This window comes from Fulmarus glacialis, unplaced genomic scaffold (genome assembly GCF_000690835.1).
Source record: "Fulmarus glacialis isolate BGI_N327 unplaced genomic scaffold, ASM69083v1 scaffold29031, whole genome shotgun sequence".
NCBI classification, from domain to species: domain Eukaryota; kingdom Metazoa; phylum Chordata; class Aves; order Procellariiformes; family Procellariidae; genus Fulmarus; species Fulmarus glacialis.
Genome location: NW_009191364.1, coordinates 15,024 through 33,060, shown reverse-complemented (window position 1 = coordinate 33,060; position 18,037 = coordinate 15,024). Strand labels below are relative to the sequence as shown.

The following is an 18,037-nucleotide window of genomic DNA, read 5'->3' as shown; positions in this document are numbered from 1 at the left end:
CCCCCCCCCGGCCTGCTGCCCTGTCAGTTATTCTCTCCTCCCCTCCTCCTCCTCTCTCCTCTTGGTGCCCGCAGCAATCAGGACGACTACCAGCTGGTTCGCAAGCTCGGGCGAGGGAAGTACAGCGAGGTCTTCGAGGCCATCAACATCACCAACAACGAGAGGGTCGTCGTGAAGATCCTCAAGGTGAGTGTCCCATTGATGGTGTAGGGGCTTGTGGTGGCTGGAAGCGAGGGGGAGAGGAGCTGAGTGGGCAGGGCCAAAGGACTGTTGGATCTCCTCCTTCACCCCAAAACTCTTGTTTTCTCGTTAAGGACGTTGGGATGGTGGGTTTGGAAATGGATTTGGTGTCCTGCCTGCTGTAGCGATGTTTTGATGTCTCCTGTCCAGCATAGCTCTGGGCTGAGAGCTCCTCTGGAGGAGGAGAGCTGTGAGTCCTGACATTTGAACAGTGTTGCATGTGCTGCCTGCATTTGGTAAATCGTATCTGGCAATGCCTGTCTAAAACAGCCCAGGGACTGCCATGTCAACAGGAATGCGAAGCCTGGAGGGGGGAATCCTTCTGTTTAACCTCTAGACAGCTGGCATGTGGCCTTTTCAGAGCCAGGCTATGGGATGCTCAGCAGTCAAAAAAGCAAGCAAAATTTTATATTCAGTCCTTTAGAGGATCTTACGTGGAAAATAACTTCACCACAGGCAGGCCAAAAACACCATGGAAGCTTGAGGAGACTGAAAGACGTTCTGAAGTTTGGCAATGTCAGTGACCTGTCTTCTGGTGTGTTGGCCCTAGTGGGGTCGGGCTGTGGGGCCCTTCGTGCAGCAGTAACAGGTTGTAGTTTGGGATGACTGAATGCATGGGTTAGCTGCTGCAGGGCATGCCTTACAGCATTTGGTGCTGAAGCAGCATGCTCACAGAGAGCTGTGGTAACTGTCCTAGCAGCAACCTGTGTTGGTGATCTGGGGGTAGACAGAGGTGTTAAAAAAACAGAAATGAAAGGTTAGAGTTGGCTGACACTTGTGGCTGTCACTTGTTCCCCAAGAGCACGTGGGAGCCGGTGTCTGGCCATGGGTGTTCTAAGAATTTGGGCACACATTGATCCACAGCGTGCAGCGGGGTCTGAGCTTAATCTGCCCTTGCAGCCACTAAGACTAGCAGCTACCTAGGACGTGGGTCTCTCTGCAGGGCTGTAGCCTTAAGGCATTTGCTAGTGTGGCTAGCTGTCTCATTTTGTCTTTGCTGATATCCCCACTTGCTCACTGTGGCTGCTTCCTTGGGATCTTCCTTGCCTTCCCAGAGAACTTGTCACGGTTTGTCCGGCCACTGCTCCTAGGCAAGGTGTGATCTCCTGTCTGCCTCTGGGAGGAGGTACGCACACCCCTGCTTTGGCTGTGGTCGAGGTGGCGGCCAGGTGAGCCATTCGGGAGAGCCCCTGTGGTTGAGCCTTACGTCAGGGCAGAGTGGTGAGGCTCACGTGCCCTCGCTGAGCTGAGTTCCTCTGGCATGCTGTTTGGGCCTCCCCCTCGTTTGGATGCTTTATGTGGTTTTGGTTTTTGTTTTTTTTTAAGTAGGGGCAGGCAGGAGTTTTTGCTATGAGAGAGTAGTCAAAGGTAGCCAGTGCAGAGCTGGGTTTTACTGCAAGATGGGTTGTGGCTAGGCTGGGGAAACTGTGCACTTCTGCATGCTGCTCTGGAGCCCCTGATGGTCTCTTCAGGACTGCTGTTGTTTGTTGAGACCTTAGGTCTTGTCCCACATGGAAAGGCACCATAAGACTGAGAAGAGACTGCAGGGAAAGTCATCAGAAATCTTCCTCCTTGCCTCTTCCCAGCCTAAAGAGCCTCCCCTGGAGCGGTGTGCCTCTCCCTGTGGCAGCTGAACTCTGTCATGTCTAGGGAGCCTGTCAGCATTGGACTGTGAGTCAGCTGGCAAGAGTCATCTGAGGGCAGCTGGGTGCTCCTTCTCCTTGGGGCCTGAATGTGTTGCCTTAATGCCCCGCGAGCAGAGGACTGGATTGTCCCAGATTTGAAGCAGACGGTGTTGCCACCAGTTCCCCTGGCTCCCCCCACTTGCATTAACATGCAGACAGCATTACTGCGAGTGAGCAAAGCGGAAAGTCCAGATAAATAAAGATGAACTTTCTTCTCAGTGGAAAGTGGGTCAGTGAAAAGTGAGTTTCAGAGCACCATGTTGTGTACGTTATGAAAACCTGTGAAGTGTGGCAATAACATCACTCTGATCTGTGGAAAGTGCCTCTGGTTTCCTGTAGCTAGATTCAAACTTAATTGCAAATGTAATTACATGTATCTACAGTGGAGCCTTAGCAAAGAGGCTGGGTCTCTCTGTTCCTCCTAATTCAGGCTGGATCCTGTGAGGTGGGAAACGCAACCAAAAGTCTTCAGGTTTTTTTGTGGCTGTAGGGGTGGGACAATGGGGAAGACTGTTGCTGGGCGATGGATGCGGGTTTTTAGCACAGTTGCTCCTTTCTCTTTAAGGTTTTTTGAGAGGACAATTTATGTTATGTGTTAGAGTGATTTTTAGCAAGAGTCACTGTTTTAATATCTGAGCCTCATGGGAGGTGACTGGTGTCTCTTCCCAGCCTTGCTCTTTGAAGCAGCTTATCCTTACTGAGCTCAAGTTAGCATGTAGCAAGTATTTCCTCTGTCTTTTTTTCTCCCCTTCTTTGGTGTTGTGCTACCTGAACATCTTGTACCCTCCTCCAGAGAGGTCAGGAAATTTTATCACCCTTTCTGTGATGCAGAACTGAGCCACAGAGATTTCCTGTGTGGCTTTGGGCAAGTCCCTTAGCCTTAACAAAGCTGAGACTAGAACATAGGTCCTAGCCTAGTGCTTCATGAACGAGATAACTGCTCTTCCTCTTCTGGCAGCTGCTTGTCTTGTTTCTTTAAGTGCTCTATGAAGACTTAAGCATTGGAGAAGGCCAGGGAGCTAATGGCTCTGATTGGTATCACAGTGCCCCAGGCCTTTTGGGCTTGCATAAAGCAAGATGCCCCATTTCCCTGGCCAGTACCCAGCATTGCCTTTCTGTTCTGCTACCCCAAGTGCCGGACCAGGCATAATCCTGCATAAAATGGGATGTGCTCATGCCACTAGTTGTGGTCATAACATGTGTCAGCAAAGGAGCAGAATTAAGATCATGCAGATGACTATAACATTACCATTTCCAGGGTCAAGTGCCTTTCTTTGCAAATACAATGCTCTTAATGTCACTTTTTCCAGGAAAATTCTGCAGCTCTGTTTTTTAAAAGGGCACACAAAGCAAGCAGGTTGCTTCTCACTCCACTGCAGCAAGACATCAGGACGCGCCATGTAGGACAGTGTATGCAAAGCAGCAAGGCAGGAGCCCTAGTTTGCCATACAGACACCCCCTGCCAAGCGTCCTCCAAAAGCTTTTATCTTGAGAAGTGAGGCAGAGGGCAACTCACCACCTTTTCAACCTGTTCAGGGAGCAAAGATTCAGCAAAAAAAGCCACGGGGCTGAAGTCATCTTGGTAGGTAGTGAAGGACTCTGCACTGTAGTGACCTTCCTACCCCTCCCGGGTAGTAGGGCATGGAGTTAGCCAGCAGCTGTGCTCCTGCAGTCCCTAGCTGATGTAGGAGGCTCTTGTGGGCTTTTTGATCTGGCTGGCTGTGGTACAGCTGTGGGCATGCTTCCTGCATGCTTAGGGGAAGGCCAAGCCAGGAAGAGGGAATGTGTGAACAGGTCCTGTATGTGCTTTTGTGTCTTGCTTAAATTTGATGCTAAGGTTTGACTCCCAGGATGAGGTCTGACATTCCTTGGCATGTACAAAGGAAGTTTAAGACATCTTTGTTTCCAGTGAGTCATGTATCGTCTACATCCAATGCAGGTGTCTAAGGCACAGCTCTGCTCTTTCATATCTAACCACATAGATTTAGATTTTTGGTGGACTGCTGAGGTGGTCAGTCTGCAATCTTTGTGCAGATTTGATGAACTTTTCATTTTGCTTTTCTGCTAATGCAGCTCCAAAGTGTCTGCCAGTTTCCTCGTGCACCTTAAAGTGAATCCTCCGTTCTGGGGTAACAGTGTTCCTGGGGGATATGAACAGCATTGCAAGTTGCCACTCTAAAAGCCAAAGATAAACTTTCCACATTGCTTCTAACTTTTGCGGGTGATTCTTTGTGGCGAGAATGCGGCTGTTAAAGTTACCTACAGTTATGGCTGTTGGTGAGCTTCAGCTGTACCACAGCGTCCTTCACGGTTCTCTTGTACTGATTACCGCCATCTGAGTGTCCGCTCAAGGCGGAGATTAGAGCATCCATATTGTCAGCTCTGTGCAGGAGTCTTCACGTTTTCTTGATGCACTATGTGTTTGTCTATGTACACTCTACTTGCCTGCAAAGCATTAAACCCATCACATAAAGAGACCGTTTTGTCTCCTTGTATGGTTACTACCTGCATAGGCACAACACGCAGGCAGAGGTTAGGGGAAGAATGCGGTTATAAGGAGAGGAACCAGTGAAATAGAGGTTCTGCAGCAGTGATGAAATAGCCCCTTTCTCCTTTGGTGGCTTTTGTCCCTCTGTGCTGAGTCCATGAACTGGAACTTTCAACCATGTACGTGGTTTCACAAGTGCATTCTTGTTTGTTTGGCTTTGTTTTTCCCCTGTTCCCCCTTTTGGGCTGTGTGAACCCTCCAGAGCTGCTGCTCATACCAGGCACTGCTGCAAGGTCCTTCCAGTGTTGAACTCAAATTATCGCTCTAGTAGCTAGAGAACCATTTGGGGGAGGTAGCCCTGTGGCTCTGGTAAATTTTCTTCTATCTCTAAAAGCTTTGGAGCCCACATACATCAGCATGTTCTAGATGGGGGCTGAAATGACTCCCGTGCTGGTGTGCAGAAGGGATTGCACAGGGAAATAGGATTGGATGATGTTGGTCCCTCAGGCTGGAGCTTTTGACTGCATCAGTGACCTTCCACCAAAGCCGTTCAATCCCTGCTCCTAGTAGCTATCTGTGTCTCTTGCTCCTCCTGTGTTTGCGTGCACTGAATCAGCTCTCCCTGGCCTGCTTCCTCCTCTGGCAGTCTTGTGTCGGGTACACAGCTCTTCTCTTTTAAACACCAGTTGCCCACACTGAGCTTGGCACAGTTGGCTGCTGGAGTCCAGCCTTGTTTGGAGCTGAGGCCAACTGAGACGGTACCGGGTGTGTCTCAGAGGCTTGGAGATGCAGCTGGTAACTCTCGCAGTGGTGTTCTAGCACCAAGGAACTGGTGAGCTGCGAAGCTGCGGCTTCTGCGAGGAGGAGGGTGAGTTACGGCGCTGTGTCTGTTCGCAGTGGCCTAGGGCAGAGCCTGAATTAATGATTCTCATCCCTTGTAATAGTGCTGGTGAGGATCGGGGCTTGGTCCTTCTGTGTCTCCCTTTTAGTTGGCTGCAGAAGTCTTGATGCATCATGGGCAGTCCTGAAGCCCCAGGAGGGCTGTTTTGGGATGTTGTAGCGGGGAGGAAAGGCATTCTGAAGGAAAGAACAGCACTGCCCTCAAAACACATGCCGGTATATTCTACCGAACTTAAATAAAAAAGCAAAAGTGCTTTAGTAGTTCAGGGTAGGTTTTTTTACCCTCTTTTCTAAAATTCAAGAGCAGTTCGGGGAAGTTTGAATTCCAATAATGGAAGTTGTAAGATGAAACAACCGACACAATATTAACACAAATGGGCTCCTTGATTTTGTAGCTCTTTTGAATACGATTATTTGGTTTCCCAGCTGATGTCTGGCAAAATAAGCACTGCTGCTCTGAAGCCAGTTTTCCTATTGAGCAATTGGCATCAGGCTTTATAGGCCGACTATTGTGATCCTTTTGATAAAACTTGCTAGAGACCAATGAGCTTCTAGTGCCAGCTTTTAAATGTCTAAAGCCTGTCATAAGGATGCTGCTCGAGCCTTTTGCTGGTCCTGGACATTGTGTGTTGAGATTTCCCTGCTCGTTTACTGGAAGCATCGTGGTGTTTCCAGGCTATTCAGGTTTGGTGAGCAAAGAATAGATCTTTTTCTTTACAGGGTGGTGGAATAAATGACTTCAGTTTCTCATAGATGTGTATCTTTTGACTGCTAAACCTTCTCCCCTGCTGCGCTAACCCCAGTTCTTTTTGCCCTGCTGGGCAAAACCCAGCACCTTCTGTGACTCCTTCAGAGCAGCACGTGCGCTCCTCAGCTGGCAGTGTGTGTGCGCTGCCTGGCTGCCTGCTTTTGGCTAATGTAAAATGATTTTTATGCTTTGGATTTAACTCATATTTCACATGCCTTCCTGGTCACTACTTTTCTTTCTTGGTGTGGAAATGCGCAGAAAACTTTGGATAACGAATCTATTTTCTCTTTTTGCTTGAATTCAAGCAGTGGGTCCCCAGGTTGTTGGGGAAGGCTGGAACTGAAGCATCTGACAGAAGAGTGTACTCCATTTGCTTTAGAAACCAAGCAAAAAAGATGATTAACCAGGCAGCCATTTATTTGTTCAAGACAGGAAGTGATGGTTGCAGCCTTGTATTTAAACGTTTATTTTAGCAGACAATGTTAATTCTCCCAGCTGGTGTTTGCTGCAGCTGGACTCCTTCCCTGCTTGCAAGTTTACATGATCTCATGGAAAATGACCCAGGATCTGATCTCTCGGTCAGAGAGGTGTTTTCTTCTGCATCTACCTGACTGCAAAGCAACTACTTAATCGCATGCCATTTCTCACCTCTGCAAAGGAATGGCATTGCGCGATGCTCCCCAGCCTTTGGGCAAAGGCAGTTGGGATAGCACTGGCAACTGTCACTGCCTCTTCTGCCTGACTTTCAAGTGGATTGAAGCACCCTCGTGGGATCCTTTTGGCTGGTAGGGTGGGAAACCTGCAGCAAACGGTGGCCAGCTGGGGACAGCCAAGTGAGAGCTGCCGGGTCCAGCAGAGACCATCCTCTTGTGGCTGGAGGTCACCTTGTCCCTCTGCTCTGGGCGCTCAGTGTAGTCGACAGACGTGAACTGCATGTTTTTTCTGCACCGTCTATAGCCACCTCACTTCCAGTTTGCCTGAGGAAGGAGGCAATTTCCTGGGAAACAGGAAAACTGGCTTGTGCTAGACAGTCATGTTGTTCTAAGGGTACTGCTGCAGCTGAAGTAATTAAGCCCCTCCCAGTGTAGACACGGTTAAACTGAGACATGTCTTTTAGCCTGGTTTCCTATGGAAACGAGCCTTATGCAATCCTGCTGTCTGTCAGCGTTTCTCCCCCTCCTCCCCCCCAGTAGTTTTTGCACTGGTTGGCCAATTTCAACCAAATGCGACAGAAGTCTCCAAGCTGTCAAGTTTTTACAGATTTCATGGAAATAGGTGTTTGCATAGAGCAGAGGGACTCTGTTGGAGCCTGTCTCGGAGGGAAAGGCTGCAGTAAGGGTTTGACTCATACTGGTCACTGGAGAACCCCAGCATGGAGGAAAGCTTTGAAATGCCTCTGCCGTGGGAACAGATGGAGTTGGGAGTCTGCACCTGTATAAAACGTTGCCTTGCAAACACAGCCGGATCAAACTTGTGAGCAGTTAATTTTGTCTAGGTGCCTGCTCCATTCCTCTGCTGGAAATCTCCCTCCCAGGGTAGGGGGACTGAGCCGTTTAGGGAACACAACCTGAAATGCTGCTGTTCATAGCCTGGTTTAATAAAATAGCCTTAAAGGAGTATGGTTAAAATACTCTGGCTGCAAGGGCTGGTGTTTTAGAAGCTGTCCCTGCTGGGAGAGGCAGATGGTTGGAGGCCATAATAGCTTCAGTTAGTTCACATTTAATCCATGTGTGTTTGGAGTCAACATCCTTGGAGAAACAGATCGGGTGACTCTGAGAGACAGTTGTAGCAACCCAGACTTAATCCTGGTGCTTGGAGGATATGCTGCTGATTGCTTGTGGTTTCAGCAGTACTGGGGTGTGGGGAAAGGAGGGAAGTCAGCAGAGTTTCTGTTGTTGTGACCAGTTAGCTCCAGTGCAGTACTGGCCCTGTGCTGGAGTGGTTTCCACTAAGGTGTTTGACTTGCCAGATGCAAGAGCCTGGGCTTGGAATCAGTTACGGGGCAAAAACTGAGCTCCAGTGATGTGCTCTTGGGTAGTGGATGGCATTTGCAGTTGTGACTGGAGCAATGGTGTGGGACAGCGTGTGGGTAGGAGCTGGCACGTGGCTGGGTAGGCTGGTAAGGTGAAAGCTGTGCAGGGTGGGGTGGAGGCCAGCAGTCACCACTGTTTTTTCCTGCAAATCTGAAATGGGGAAATCCTCCATTCCCCTGCATTGCTCTCTGAGGAAACTTCCAGGCAATAGCTTTTCCTCTAAGACAACATTACTTCAGCCTGTGGCATTTCTCCCTGCCTCATACCTATTTACATAGTGGTGGAAAACCCTGTCCTGACCACTGGCCGCAGGTGGGGAGAGCACTCTGACGATGCACTGCTTACGACCCTGCATGAGCAGGGCTTCCAGTACCCCCACCCTGCCCAGAGGCTTGCAGGGCCCTTGCCCCGGCTCACAGCTGACGTGGAGGTAGTGTAGCCATGTGCGGAGAGCCTGGCCTGAGCTCAGCGCTACTGCAGCTTAACAGGAAAACATGCAAACAGCAAGCGGCTTTTAACTCTCTCTCTTGCTGAGACAGTGTTCGCTGGAGTGTCTTCCCTCGGTGATGTCGGAGATTCTGCTGTTGGCGGTTATCTGCAGTCATTTCATTAAAAAAAGACCAACCTTCTTCTCTACTTTTTTCCGAAAGTCACTGATTCTGTCTGCTCATGTCTTTTAATAAGTGTGTTGTGGGTAGGGGTAGATTTCTGGTAGAGATCACACAGGGCATCATTTTCCCATCCTGAAAAAGGTGGGAACGTGTGGAAGTGACTGGAAGACAACATCTTCTGCCCCAGTGGCAGTGGTGGTTGCTGTGGAAGGAGAAATAGAAATCTCGGAGGGATATCTTCCCTTACCTAGCTGATGCAAAAGGCCCTTTTGCAGTACAAAGGAAAAGGTATTTCAAAGTGGGCTTTGGGTCCTCTTGGCTGCGTTCAGGCACTGTTTCAGCTCCCGATCAAGTGCACATGTGGCAGCAGAGATGTGATGCATGTCTGTCGGTAGCCAGGCCATTCAGCGAGTGCCTTCAGCATGGCAGTGGCTCAACTCCCTGTTTTGAAGTTCCTTGAAAAACAGCTTGTGTGTGCATCTGCCTCACTGGACGAGCAGAGTAACCGAATTACATCCTCTAATTCCATTGTGGCCTTCTGGTAAGATCAGTGCATGTGGGCAACGCAAAGGTGGTGTCTGTCCCCATGCTGACATAAATGAAATTAGTCCCTAGTGAAGCATCTTCCTCTCAGGTTCAGAAACGTAGCCCTCGCTTCTGCTGGTCCCTGTGCTCTGGCTGCTTCTCCCTGTCTGTCCGACCTCCCACCGGCTCCACTCGGGTACTGCCCTGGGGCTGTTGGTCGCCCCTCCGCAGCAAACCCTGCCCCGAGTCGCTCCAGCTCTGGCTGACAGCTGCGGTGGCCTTGCTGCCGTTTTCCACAGTGGCTTTATGAAGTGCTGATGCTCCCTGTGCCGGCATCGGTGTTATTTTTGGCACTTTGCTTCAGGCTGAGATTCTAATCTTTTGGCTTGAAAGTCTAGCTCCTGCCTTTTAACTTGGAAGAGGAGAAGGGCAGGATTGGAATCTGAAGGTTTCAGCCACCTGAAGAGCCTAGAAAGACAGCATATTTTATCACTTATATAAACACCATATTTTCCCACTATATAAAAAGCTTCTATTCCTTCTCCTCTCCTGTTTGCTCATACATTCTTGTGAGGGGTCTGAAACCAGGGACTGCCTTGGATTCGCCTCTAATGGGAGTGTGAGTTGCCCCATCGGCACTCTGCAGCCATCATCAAAGTGGGAGGCTGCAGCAGAGGCGAGGCGGCGAGCACAAGCTGTTGAGCTCTTGTGGCTCCTTGTCCTTCACGTAGACGTCTGATAATGTCTGTCACTTTGGTAAGGTGCCTCGTACCTCTCTGACATTCCCCATTACTCCCCTCCTCACAAACCAGACTGTTCAGGATGGTGAATGTTTTAGAAAGCTGAATGTCTGGAGAGGAGTGTTTTTATCAGCAAACCTCACAGACAGGGCAAGGGCTTTACGAATCCCTGCAAGATGTCTCTGCATCTCTCTGCAATGGTTCTGGTGGTGCAGGAGGGGATGTTCCAGCCCTTCAATGAAGCTATACTCAGTGACTCGCAGCTGGTGATGCCCACACCAGTCACTAGCCAAGGATCATTTAAAAAGTCTCACCTCTTAGCTACTCTAAGCTGCCTTTCCTTTCAAGCAGGCACAGAGCTAGAGTTGTCCTGGGAGTGGATGAGTTACAGAAATGGTCGTTCAGTTGCGTTGAAGTGAACCGCTGGATCAGCAGAGTGTAAGAGCTAATCCAACCTCCAAGCCCCTGCCTTGGGAACAGCTGTTCTTTGTCACTTTCTGCAGGGCAATATCCAGAGAAAAGCTTACTTTGCAAAGGGAGTTCCTGAGACTGCGCAGATTCAAGGAGGAGTCAAAAGCTGTTTAAAATGTCTGTAGGCTTTAAAAATAATCATGGTATATGGATGCGATGCCATGCTGTGCAGTTGGGTCTATGCTCTTGGGGTGGTTGCGAAAGATGCACGCACATAGTTAGGCATAGCAGTGTCTGAGCTTACTAGAAATCTTGGTGTTGGAGACTCTGAGGTCGTCATTTCATTGGATTAAAGTACTTGTGGGGAAATGGGTGGGGATTAAGGAGTAAAAAACTGGTTTGTGCTGGTAAACAAAAGCTGAGATATGAGGTCCACCATACTTGTCCTGTGGCTCTAAATGCGTAACGTAGAATGAGTGTGCTGAGATTTCCACTAACAGTCCAAGGTGCTTTTAACTACAGTTACTGGAGTCACAATTGCATTTGTCTGGAGTGGTTTGATTTTTCCCCTGATGAGTGGAAAGCTTTCACTGATGAGAGGGGAAATCCTAGTTTATGCAAGGTGTCTGTCTCCTCTTTGAAGCTAAAAATGTTCCCTTGTGAGGGTGGAGCAGAGAGAGGAGAGGAGGTGATGTGATCCAGTGACAATTGGTAGCAGAAATCAGTGTTCATTTCCGAAAGGACTCTCACTTCTAATTTCTTTTGTCTATTTAAGCCAGTGAAGAAAAAGAAGATAAAACGCGAGGTTAAGATTCTGGAGAATCTACGTGGTGGCACCAACATCATTAATCTGATTGACACTGTCAAGGATCCGGTGGTAGGTACCTGTGTGTCACGGTGTGTGTGGTGGGCTTGCCTTCCCACCGGCTGCAGGCACGGGGCAGGCACTGCCGCATGACTTCTGCTCTCAGCTCGGGTTAGGTGCCCGTGCCTTCGTGCCAGCCAGGGACGAGTGGCATCCAGCTCATTAGGGTCTCCTGAGGTGGGCTGGTTTGGGTGAGCTCATGTTCCTCTCCATGTTCCCCAGACTCTTTTACACCCCTTCTGTGTCTTCTCTGAATTTCCCATGACTGATGGGAGATAAGTTTTGTAGCCGTACAAATCTTCCGTAACAGAGCAGAGCCTGTAGCCTTCCAGCTTCTGTGTGGCATCTGGAACATAAGTATCTGCCAGGGCAATTGGATATTAAGCACTTTGCATCCTTCTGGTTGCTGTCCTGCTCTCTGCATTGCCACAATTACCCCATTCCGGGCAAGTTTTCTCTGACTAGCAGCTGGCTGAGGTCTGTGAGTCCCAGCCTGCTGGCAGCCACGGAGAGGAAATGATGCTGCTGTAGAATTGGCAATCCTGGCTGACCTTCCTCCTGCGATGGGATGCGAGGGCTTAGCCCCTGGTGACATCTTTTGCCTTGCCCAGTGCTGTCTCTGCTCCGTGGCATGGGGAGGAGCAGCACTGGCCAAAATGCCGTGTTGGTGCTTGCTGCGTGGAGTATAAGCGGAGCTTGCTTCTGGCTGCTGCGGCAGCAGGGCTGCGTTTCTCTTGCTGTCCTGCTCCCGCCCGCTCTCCGCAGTGAGGGTTGAGCAGGAAGCATAAGCTTTCGCAGGTCAAGAGGGTCTTTTAAACCATGACTCTCTCTCTCTTGCAGTCAAAGACCCCTGCTCTGGTGTTTGAGTACATCAATAACACAGATTTTAAGGTGAGTCTGAGTGTGGAGGAGGGAGGCTTCCCATTTTTGTTAAGAGTGCTGTGATCTTGGGTTGTCAGATGCTCCTCGAGAGCTGTGGGGAGAGTTTGGAATTTTTCACCTATACCAGCTTCACCTTCCTTTCCCCGTGTAAATGAGAAACCTGTAAATAGGCTCTAGATGAGAAGGAATAAAAAGCTTGTGTGGTGAATCTCCTCCCAACTTTGAGGAGTAATTTCAACAGGTTAGATATTCTTACCCCCCTCTCAATTTAGTAATTACTGCTGTGCTATATATTCAGCCCAAGTTAATCCCTGTGCTGTGATGCTCTATATACAGCAGTGCAGTTGATGGAGCAGGTGACACTGATTTGTGCTGGAATCCTTCAGACCTGGGGACTGTGGTGTAGCAGAGGCTGGAGAGCACATTTTGCACTGTCGGTGGGCCTGGTAGTGGGGGACTGAGCAGTCTTGAATACATCTTAAGAGTTCTTCTGCTTGTTTGAGGCTGCAGCGTATTCCCTGGCTCTTCTGATTTCTGGGGAGCTCCGAGTGGTATTACTCCTTCCCGAAACGGGGGTCCTTCTGTCCGAGTATAGCTATGACTGCCTGTGCTACTGAAATGCTTCTGGCTGGCAGCAGCAAGCTGATACACAAAAGGGATATATAATTAGCAACCACACCTACTTTAATGGTATCTTTGCTTCCCCCATGTGAATCTTTATCCTAAGTCATTAAGTCAGTGGTGGAGAATTAATTGAGCAGTTGCCATTAGAAAGCCAGCAGTCATCCCCTCCTGCACTGTTCAGAGGTCTCTTTCGTTCCATGTTAATGGGATGGGCTTTTTTCTTCCTGTCTGTGCCAGAGCATTATGTAGGTACACACTTTGTAGTATGCAGCTTCAGCAGATACACCGAACACCCAGAGAAGGACCCTGGGTTGGTGTTGGTGGAAAGGAGGCAGCTTGTCAGCTGGCCCACGGACTGTCTCACCCGCAGCCCTGCTCGCGAGGCAGCAGGACAGCGCACATCGTTTCTATCCCTCTGGGGTTGGTCTGGCAAGCCTGAATCCTGCTGGGTAGGACCCTGGGCATAGCCAGAGCTGCAGCCATGCTGGCGGTGGTAGTCTTAGGGCTATTTAATCTCATGTAGAGACTTACTGCAGAGAGTAGAATAATAGTAACTTGCAGCAGCGTCTGCCCTGACAGCTCTGGGCGGGGAGATGAGTGTTGCCTCCATCAAGTAAACAGCCATGAGAGGAGTGCTATGTGGTGACCTTTCAGGGCTAATTAAAGCAGGCTTGGTTTGTCTGGGCTTCATTGACATCAGCTAGGCTGTTCCAGTGCCACGTGTATGTTGGGAATGTGCCGCTGTGCTTCTCCTCATGACCCAGGAACTCTTCATAAGGCTGATCCTGGAAGTTTTTAACTTTCTATTTAGAGATTTTTTCCTTTTTTTAAAAATTTTTCCTTTTAATATATGGCTTGAGATAAAATAGATTGCTAGGGCAGTGGCACACCTTGCTGAGGATCATTTTGTGTGTCCCCTAGTCAAAATGTGATTACATTATTCTGTTGTGTCCTTAGAGGAAAAAATGACCAAAGATATCACCCAGTAACTGAAATATGTTCACAAAGTGAAGTGTTAAGTAGTAACTTGAGGCTGGTGGCCAATAGGGACTCTTAACTGAAAAATGCACGGCTTGGAGTACGTGGTAGGTCAGCTGTCCCAGCCATGCTGAGAGCCATCGCAGGCACTGTTGCAGCCAGTAAGGCAACATTGGTCTGGCCGCAGCAGAAGTAACCATGCTCACCTCTGGCTGTTGCATTAGAAACAACGATACGAGTTTGCAGCAGATCATTTCTAGGCTCCCAGGAGAAAGCCTGGCTCCTCGAGGAAGTCCAGATTCACAGCTGTACAAGTCCAAGACAGAAAGTATTGATGCTTTTGATGCTGATTGGTACAAGGCAGGAATAACTTGTCTTGGGAATGCAAGCATGTCCCCCAGGGCATGCAGTATGGCTGTTCGTGTTCAGAGCTTATTTGTAACCTGAATTTCACTAGCTACGTATGGGGCGTGTGGGTTATCTGAGCTACACTCCCACAAGCTCTGCTGCCTGTTTGGGTAGGTTCCTGGGGCCGCAGCTGACTGGCAGATTACAGAGCTGCTGCTACTCACAGGTGGATACCTGTGGATATCTTCTATACAGAGGATCCCAAGCTGTCTCCTCCTTTGCTCTGAAGTGCCCTTGCCAAGCAGAAAGTGCACAGAGTAGATGAGAACACTTGTGTTGGAGGTCTTGGCTTGCCCTATACCTTTATACATGAAGCAGTTGGAGAGCACACAGTCATTGTCCCCTCTGCTACACAGTCCTGATCTCCCCAAGCTGGAGTTAAGTGCCACATGAGCTAATCCTGGTGACGGGGACCTCTTCTCTTTGTTTTGAGGTGGCTGCTGCTGTTCTGCGCATCTCTGCATTGACTTCTGGATTCAGCAGTGCCGATGCAGTACCATGCATCTCACTGGCAAATCACCTTCAGGGTGTGTGAGGGAGTTCCCAGGGCAGCTTGTGTACAGCAGGTGGTTTCTGACCACTTTACAGGATTGCATTCTTCTCTGTCCTGTTGGCAATAGTTGCTCACAAGCTTGGATGTCTCCTCAGTTTTCTCCTTTCTGGCAGTTTCTTTCCTTCAACATTATTTTTTTTTGCTTAATGTTAATACTTTCACCCCTTTGCCCATCCAAATGGCAGGACGCTATTCATGTCCATGCACTCATGAAAATGGCTGCTGGGTTTCCTCAGCTTTCTGTGCATGGGCAGAAGCTGCAGTTCTGTGGGGCCTAAGCCATGGTTGTGGACGATTTTGGATCAGAAGCGCAAGTTTGTATTCCACATGGTTTGCCTATTTTTAAATGATGGTATAAACAGGAGACTTAGGAGGAGACTCCCTAGAGCTGATTACATTTTCTTAAATTACCTGGCTGAAAGTGACGGCTCTGTACTTGCAGAGATGATGAGTTGGAACTAGACTAAATGCGCATTCTGCTCTGTGAGGATGGCAGCTTGTGTATGAGGCTAGTGTTTCTCTTCAGACCTGCTGTATTACTTGTCATCTGTAAGCACTCGAGCTACCCACAGTCATCTGCCTTAAATGATAGCTGTGCTGCAGAGCCATGCAGTCAATTGAGTAACCATCAGTGAAATTAAATGTCTTTTGCTAATTGGCTTCAAACTACAAATGAGGCGCCTGTCCCTCAACCACTGCCAGCTGTCACATATTTTGTGTAGCCCGTGAGCGTACCTGGTACTGTGCCTTTCATTGCCCCGAAGAGGCAAATCCCTCAGGAAAGAAGGGGGCAGAGCCAGGTCTCCAGGAGCAGTGCTGCATTGAGTTTGCTATTTTGTTCTTAAAACACAATAGCAGGTTTGCAGCTGAAGAAGAGGAGATGGGCAAGAAAGGTGAGCGATGAAAGGTTGCTTCAGGATGTTCAGCCTGTTGGAGTTGTGCGGACAGAGGGCTTTTGAGTCAAATCTTCCACTTTGCGTGCACCTCGGTGAATTTTCAGGCTAAGTTGCTGTGAGGGAAATGCGTGCCTGTGTTTTATCCTTGTATATCCAAGGTTAGTTTAAAAAATAGTTGTTGCCCTGCATAGGCGATGCAGAAGTATGAAAGATTCTCTTCCCTTGCATGGCTGCCGAGGCTGGGATGCTTTGGGATCTGTTTCCTTTTCTTTTGCTGCTGCCTGCCGTGCACCCCAAAGCAGTGCCTCTCTCCTCCGACAGCTCCTCGCAGCCACCCTGTTGCTTTGCAGATGCTGCTTCCTGCACGTAGCCAGCTATGTTGCTCACTCAAGGGAGAAGAATAAGCGTTTAACTCCTGTCAGCCCCGTGGAGAGAGGAAGCATGTCTGTGCCTCCTTGGGCACTAATGGGATTAGTTTACGATTGGTTACGTGATGTGTGCCAAAATATCACCGAAAGCTGGAGCGGGGTGGAGGCTGCCGGTGGGTGAGTTTGGCCTTTCCTTGTGCTCTGTATGGGGAAAGATCAGCCCAGGTCTCCGAGGCCTTGTGTGATCCTGAGCACTGGCAACTAGCTGAGCAGATGTTTGAGCTGGGTCTGAGTGATCCCCACCGTGATGTTTCTGATAGTTTTACTCCAGAGAGCCAGCTGTAAGAGCAGAGCATGGGACATGTCTTCAAGGGAGGTGTCTACCCTCCCCTGCTAGGCTGGGCAAAGGGGATTTGGAGCCCGCTATCAAAGCCTTCTTGGGGCAGCTGCTGTGTGGGACCCACTTGCAGTGGAAACCTTGGCTCTGTCCTTCAAAGCTTTCTGTGTTCACTGGCTGCCTGCAGTGGGACTGAGCACGCTCTTGCAGGGACTGTTCCCCGCAGCAAGCAGAGCCTGGGCACTGCTAGCCACGCTGTTGGCCTTGGCACAGCGAGAGGGTCAGAGGTGCTGGGTTTCACAGGCAGCTCTACTAGGGAAGTCTGTTGAAAGCTGGTTGCCCAATGGTTGCCTCTGCTGAAGGCTATGAGTCAGAGAACCAACAGCATCATGGGCCTGAGAAGAAAGGCATCGGTGACCTCCCTTCCATCCCCTCCCTGCTTATGGGCAGCGAGAGGCAGAGGAGCCAGGGAATGGGGAAAATGGGATCTAGCCTTGGTTCTGCCACTGCCCTCCTCCTTCCCCAGGTGCATTGATGTTGCCAGGCGAAGTTGAACAGATGCTTAAAACATGTCTTTCTGGGAATCATCTCTCTCACCGCAAAGTGTTTGTTACCTAAGCAAGCCATTTAGACAAACTCCTGGAAGGGCTCAGCTGTCCTCTGCTGGCCCTGGGTCGTATATCAGAGCTGTGCGCAACAGATTCAGGAAATCTATCCCTGCTGTAGCTTGTGGCTGTGTCTTTTTTGCTCCCTGCTCACTTGTCTGCTTCAGTGAGTTGCCTTAGGAATCATCCCAGCTCATGAGAATACAGTGCAGCTTGTGTCCTGGAGGCTGTTAAAGCTCTGCATGTGTAAGTGACACTTGTATGTTGTCAAATGATTTGCCAGAGCATTATTGGGGGCGGTGGAGCTGTTTGGAGCTGGCCATAAGTAAGGCAGGATCCTGAGGATCTCGGCACAGGCCTGGAGGGGATCTGGGGCCAGAGCTGCTTTCTTGGAATGTGAATTTCAATCCGTCTCTGAGATTTTTCCTGAAGCTGCCAAGTGGTGTCTGTGATAGGCAGCTGGCTCCAGTGCTGATGCAGTCGGTGATTTCACTGAGCTGTGAGGTGATCCTTGTTTGTTAGAAAGGGCAGAGGGGTCTGGTCCTACTGCTGCCCTGTGAATGTCCTTCCTTGCCCTGCCCTGGCGTCTCGCCTTGCTTCCCCTGGATGAGAGCACAGCCCTATGGGGTTGGGCTGGCACTGCTGCCAATGACAGATATAGAGCAGAAGGCAAATTCAGGGCCAGTTGTGACCTGGCGTGGGAGCAGCAGGATGATGAGTTCTCCGGTGACAGTGCTGGTGGCATGGTGCAGGTTAAAGTGCACCCTGGATCTTTGTCATTTCCGCATGAGTAGCCGCAGGACACAGAGGAGAGGAGGGTGGTGAATGTGTGCTGGCAACAAGTACCTCCCTGAAACTCTGAGCTGTGCTCTCCTTGGCCCCACAAGCATTTCTGTGCTGTTGAGTTGCATTAGCTTTTATCCTGGGATAGAGGGGAGCCTCTGCGGCTATGAGGCTGTCTCTAGCCCATGCTCCTTTAGGTTAATGTTTTCCTCTCCCTGCCCCACCTTGAGCACTTGGAAGCCTTGCCTGTGTGTTCCCAGCCTGCCTGCTCTGAATGCTGTTATCTATGTTGTCAAGTCACCGTGATGACTTTGCATGTGAACAGAGAATCAAGATCATCTGTGCCAACTCCAGCAT

At 49.6% G+C, this 18,037-nt stretch overlaps 1 protein-coding gene across 1 annotated transcript in view; it reads left to right on the top strand.

The window, feature by feature from the left end:
• Nucleotides 1–74: 74 nt before the first annotated feature.
• The window catches only part of CSNK2A2 (casein kinase 2, alpha prime polypeptide), a gene marked incomplete at its 5' end in the record, with an annotated part of 25,187 nt that continues 7,224 nt past the window's right edge, over nucleotides 75–18,037 (top strand). The window contains 3 exons of the mRNA XM_009586676.1: nucleotides 75–186; nucleotides 11,157–11,258; nucleotides 12,087–12,137. Of these exons, the coding sequence (XP_009584971.1) occupies nucleotides 75–186; nucleotides 11,157–11,258; nucleotides 12,087–12,137 (265 nt within the window). The remainder of the gene's footprint in view (nucleotides 187–11,156; nucleotides 11,259–12,086; nucleotides 12,138–18,037) is intronic.